This window comes from Ruditapes philippinarum, unplaced genomic scaffold (assembly GCF_026571515.1).
Source record: "Ruditapes philippinarum isolate M1 unplaced genomic scaffold, ASM2657151v2 ctg4419_1_1_1_1, whole genome shotgun sequence".
Taxonomy (NCBI): Eukaryota; Metazoa; Mollusca; class Bivalvia; order Venerida; family Veneridae; genus Ruditapes; species Ruditapes philippinarum.
The window spans coordinates 76,208-82,403 of record NW_026864034.1 but is presented as its reverse complement, the minus strand read 5'-3'; the positions used below and the strand labels follow the sequence as shown (position 1 = coordinate 82,403).

The window sequence follows — 6,196 nt, the reverse complement described above, 5'->3', positions numbered from 1 at the left end:
CGGTAACTTACACATTCCAGTACCGTCCATGTAAGGCTCAATCAAACCGAATCTGCAACATTTTCAATTTTGCCGTGTTTGGCTTGCTTTAGGGAATTTTTATTTCTTCTGTGTTTTGTCTGCCAAAAAGAAATGTTGTTTATGGCTTTTATATTTTGTTTTGTTTTATTTTTATGTGCTTCTTATGTACTTCTTATGTGGTTACAACTGTTTTGTTTTGATGCTACTGATATATGCTTAAGCAGCAAGATGGTCGTTGGGTTAGTCTTACTGAAATATGACTGATTCCTCATTTTCATTTTTATTCTTTTTTAATTCCGATTATATGGCTAAGTGCACATAAAATGGAATTCTAGTATGTTGTAAACTAATATTCTGTGATGTTTGATTGTAGTGTGATATTTGCTTTTAATCAATTATTCTCTTATTCATATTGATATGTGTTTATAAATCTAATTTATTTTACGGATTCACTCATAAATGAACATCGATCTTCTTAATAATATTTTTTTCATTTATACAGGTTTTTTGTTTGAATTGTTAAATGATAGTCTGTTCTGTCGGAAAAAAGCTTATATAGCTAATGTTATTATGTTTTCTTTTTAACCGACTATAAATAATGATTATCTTATCTTATCTTTTTCTTTATTTCTCTATTTGAAAAAGAATGTCATTTGGAAGAATGCACGCCGTACACCTATAAGAAAAAGACCGTTAATTGAAAGAGTAATCTCAAAACAGCATTTTAGGTGAACAATTTTACTTTGAGATTTGTTACATGTTAGTAAATATGTTTACCGTCTCTGTTATTGTCGGTAAATAGCTTATTAGCTAATATTTGTTGTAATGTGTACACCGACTTAAAAAAGCTTCTTGTATTTTGTAAATTGAAGCCGTGATTCTTTGACACTGTAATACAAACTTAATTATGCATGAATTTCATTATTTGCTTGAATGTGATATTTTTAAGGACATTATAACTAAAATATTATAGAAATACGATTGTTGTTATTAATGCTAATATGTACATTGGAAAAATTAATAAACTGTTAAAATCAGGCTAAATATGCTCTGTTAGAATTTTCTTATATTTCGCAGTTTCTCAAAACAGCATCTTAGGAGTACAATATTAGGCTTAAATAAGCAAGTCAATTTATTAAAATTTAGACAATCTTTGGGAAAATCGGTAATGGGACATTTCGGACCGGACACTTCGGATCAGTTTTTTTGGACACTTCGGATCAGATTTCTGGTCATTTCGGATCAGTTAATATTAGGATATTTCGGCCCAATCGCATCTTCTTGACCCTTTCTGTCAAACCTCGGATTAGAAACTCGAACACAACAGTAAGAATTCACATACCGGATGTGGTCAATCGAAACATCTCGGCTATTAGCAATACTAACATCGGATTTAATACAAATTGAAAGTAGTTATACCTCGTGGTTTTAACAAAAACAGAGAATTTAATCATTGATAATGTATAACGAATGTAAATATTTGACATCCGAAGATTAGTTGATTTCGGATCGCATTGGACACATCGGGCCATGCCTTGGACACTCTGGACCACTGTATGGGATATTTCGGACCGAACCAAAATATAAAGTTTTTCAAAATATAAAATAACATAGCCTGTCAATTTTTTTTTATAAAAAGACATTCGCATACATGTATTCAAAATACATTGATCAATATAGAGCAATATGTATTTCACTATTGGTATAGTGTCCAGATCATGATCTGAAATATCCATCTCATGGTACGACATGTCCCAAAATCTGGTCTTGGTCCGAAATGACCAAACAATCTGGTCCGAAGTGTCTAGTCCGAAAAGTCCATGGTCAGAAATGACCATAAATAAAAAATCTAAATATTAAAAAGAAGTTTTTATGTACATGTACTCCCACGTATATAATTTAAAATTACTAATTTTCTCAGAAAATTTTCATACATAATAACACATATAAGGGTGTTAAATACTAGCCTGATGCATTCTTAAGTGCACATTTTAGAATACATGTTTCTACATTTCTATTATTAGAACATTTCAGACATTTAACGGTTTTAAATACTAATATAGAGAGTATATATGATATATAGACTCATAGATTTATTGCGGGTTGGTAGAATGACATGGTTTGAAATTACGCTTTTACTCGTAGAAAATCTAGTGGGGACAGGTAACACGGCCGTGCCCGACCTAGCAAAAATACGATATTCTATTCGAAATATCGGTTTGTTGTTCAAAAACGATTTAAGTGGGGACATTAATGTTATTGTCAACGTCTAGTGATGTCTATCAAGCAATATTATATATACAGTATATGTTTTTTTTTCTAGAATTACTTTTTTACACTATCTCAACCCTGTGCATTCAATGGGGGCTATTTTTACTTTATCAGTTTATTTTTTTTTTTTTTGATGCGTTTATTTAAGGTCGCCGCCGGAAAGCCCATATGGGCGACCGTACACTCAAGTCGGGCCATCCTAGAGCGTCCCGCCGAGATTTTTCGTCGATTTTTTCCAGCTTTATTGGTGGAGGAAGACCCCAGGTGCCCCTCCGGGCATTATTTCAGGCACGAGCGGGCACCTGGGTAGAACCACCGACCTTCCGTAAGCCAGCTGGATGGCTTCCTCACATGAAAGAATCGACCCGAGTGAGGATCGAACCTACAGTGGTGAGGGACCTGTGATCTCAAGTCAACGACTTTAACCACTCGGCCACGGAGGCCCCTTGATTTTATCAGTTTATCTAACTAGGGGCTCTATTTGTAGAATTATTTACCCAGTACTGTACCATGCAGACGCTAGAATCTGCCTTTATTCCTATATACAGTGACCTTAGTCTGGATTACCTGCCCTTTGTCTAAACAATTTGTTTACAATAGAAGCTGGGAACCAGACTACAGTGACCTTAAAAGCGGTACAAAATTGCGTCCGCGTTTAAGTCCGTTTCGGTATTTAGTCATTTTTGCTCAAAACACATTCCGCTTATTATGCATTCATTTCGAGTATTTTGGCAACTTAAAACGGAAATGAACTTTAGTGGATGACCTACATGACATGATTGACGTACGCTATCGTAAACTCCATCGAATGATTTTCCCATGAATGAAAAACGCACTGATATGAATGTGAACTCTTGCAAACGAAGTTATTTGCATAAAAGGCGGAGTTAATTATGGTATGAAATAACATACATTGAGTAAATATGTGTAAAAGTTGTAAAAGCCACATGTTTGTTCATACTTAAAGTTTTCTTTCATTCTTTCAGTTTCACAATAGCAGCACTTTGTCAGACTGATGGGATACAAAATTTTAGTTCAGAAGAATCAAACTTTACAAGAAGAAAAAGATAATATCACCAGTGTGGATATAAAATTTTAAGTTGTATGAATGTCATTCTTTGGATATTATTCCTTCAGTAGTGTTAGAAGTGCAGAAAATGGCACGGACAAGACTTGATCGAAACTTAAATTTTGTAGCTGGGACAATATTTGGCTTGTGTGTAGGACTGGTTTTGTCAACTTGGTGTCGAAACAAGTTACTACCATGTATGCCGACTTTCTCAAGATCCGGGTGCTGCAGTGGAGCTTTGGACTTCATCGAAAATGGTAATTTCAATGGCGATAATCAAAATAAAGAATCTCCAAATAGTGTTTATATCGAAGAAGCAGATGAAAAAGGTTTTATATTCATAGGAATCATGACTGCTAAAAAATACTTAGATTCGCGTGTTGTGGCTGCATACAGAACTTGGGCACAAAGTGTAAATGGTGAAGTAATGTTTTTCTCTAGTGAAAACTCAGAATCTTCATATGACGTGCCAGTTGTTAGTTTGAAAAATGTTGATGATTCTTATCCACCACAGAAAAAATCATTTGCTATGTTAAAGTATATGAGTGAACATTATCTTGATAAATATGAATGGTTTATGAGAGCTGATGATGATATATTTATCAAAGGTGACAAGTTAGAACAGTTTTTAAGGTCAATTAACAGCTCCAAGCCACAATACATCGGACAAGCTGGAGTTGGAACTAAGGAAGAGATAGGGTTGCTCAATCTAGGGAGCACTGACAATTATTGTATGGGAGGCACAGGGATGGTTTTTAGTCATGAAACTTTAAGATTACTGAAACCTCATCTGAAATTTTGTGTTGGAAACCTCTACAGTACACACGAAGATGTTGAGATTGGACGTTGTGTCAGAAAAGCAGCAGGGATTCCATGTACATGGGCTTTTGAGGTATTGTATTTGAAATCTTTGCATTTTTACTTATGGATGGCTATTTAAGTCAGTATTTTTTTCCACAATGAGAGTCCAGTCATGTTTTGTAACATCAAAAGATCTGTTACTGAAGACCATGAATGAAATCTGGTTAAGACATGTAGATCTACCATATCACTAATTTACTAAATGTCAATTATCCAATTGATAAATTATGCCATTCATCATTTCATGAAAATATTGGACTACAGAAGGTACTAACAGGAGGAGATGGAGGATTATAATGTCAATTACGTTACTGTAAGGTTGAAACGTAGTCAGTACGGACTTATATTGATTAAATAATAGACAGTACTTAGAGTAAATGATAACTTTGAATTTTTGACAGATGCAGCATAATTATGAATATTGATAATTCAATAGAAATATAGATATTAATATATGGGATCCATGTACATAATAAAATACAACAAAATAAAATGAAAATAAGAACCAAATTCTGAAACAAATGTATTTAAATTAGTTTTATTAAACACTGGCTAGTCATTATTTGTACTTATTCAGTCATTGTAATTAAATGAACAGTGTCATTCTGACTTTCTCACTAGAAATGAAAAAGTGACTGTCTCTTGTGAAAGTAAATTTATGAATATTATGGAAAAGGATTTTATACAAATTTTAATTGATCTGTTCAACCAACAAACTTATACAATACATAATGATATACATCCATGCTCTATAAATAATATTATGTTATCTTTTCATAAATCCAGCAAATAAATTCTCACATAGGTCATAACAAATGACATTTAAGTAATTATGTAGCGTGTGAAAAGGCGTTGTAAAATCTAGTCTTAAATGATTGTCAAAGTGTTGTCAATTCTGATGATGTGTAAATTTTCATGTATAGATACTGTTTAATCATGTATGATGAAGTTTAGAGATGAGAAAAAAAATGAAATAAAATTGAAAAGAAAAAGACTTCAATTTGTTACAAATTTTTAAGAATTATTTTTGTGTATATTACAATTTGGGCATTGTTCCAAGAGCACTTCTGTTTTCAGTTACTAGGTTCATTGGTTAAATGGCACTGTCTTGATTAAAACATAAGATTTTTACTGAATTTTATAACTCAGACTCAGAGGGTGCATTCTAGTATTATTGATATGAATCTAATTATCACAAGTTTGTTTCCCCCATACCAATATTTTATTTGAAGTTTATCAGATAAAAAAGTATAGAATTTAAAGTGTTATGGTCCATTTTTAGATTGTATTTCAAGCAACCACCTTGATGATTCAGTGCTGTAATTCAAACTCTGTTTGCTCCAGACATTGGAAAACAAGATGCTGTTTATAAATTGAATAATTAAGTAAAGGTGGCATGGTTCATTTTACCACAGCTATGTGAGCCTATTGTTATCCAAATAGACTTTATGGGTCAAATATTTAGTTAGACCTCAAAGTTGAACTCTTAAGTGTTGAGAGTGTCTGAATTTGTTAAGAGGATTATAATACCAGTATTTAATTTGACTAACACTTGATGTGTATTAGTACTTCAAGTCTAAACAGTAATTCACTAATTGATTGACAGAGTTATAAGCCAGCTTCCGACTGATTCAATGACTTCATTTGTTTTACATTATTTTAACTCCCTTTATTGTGTAAAGTACATTTAATTACAAATTGACTGTAATAGTATGAATGTCTTCGTAAGAAAAAAAAAATGCATTGCTAAAGCCGGACTTTTTTAATAAACATTATAATGAAGCCTGGGTGTATAAATTATAATAACAAAACTACAGATTTTTTTTTCGTTAATAAAATATATTATTAATATATAAATGTTTAATTCTGAATAATTAGGAAACATTTTAAGGACTGTCAAGAGCTTTTTTGGATTGTAACAAACAATGACTCTTCCACGAAACATTTGTAAACTTAAAAATATACTTTTCCGTG

General features: G+C 32.4%; 1 protein-coding gene across 2 annotated transcripts in view; it reads left to right on the top strand.

Moving 5' to 3' along the window:
* The first annotated feature begins 3,062 nt into the window (after window positions 1-3,062).
* LOC132724214 (chondroitin sulfate synthase 1-like) overlaps window positions 3,063-6,196 on the top strand; it is a 34,251-nt gene continuing 31,117 nt past the window's right edge. Inside the window, exons 1-2 of one of the 2 annotated variants that reach the window (XM_060709036.1) lie at window positions 3,063-3,188; window positions 3,279-4,253. In XM_060709036.1, the coding sequence (XP_060565019.1) occupies window positions 3,450-4,253 (804 nt within the window). In that variant the 5' untranslated portion in view covers window positions 3,063-3,188; window positions 3,279-3,449. Of the gene's footprint in view, window positions 4,254-6,196 lie in introns of both variants that reach the window. The other variant, XM_060709035.1, reaches the window with a different exon arrangement.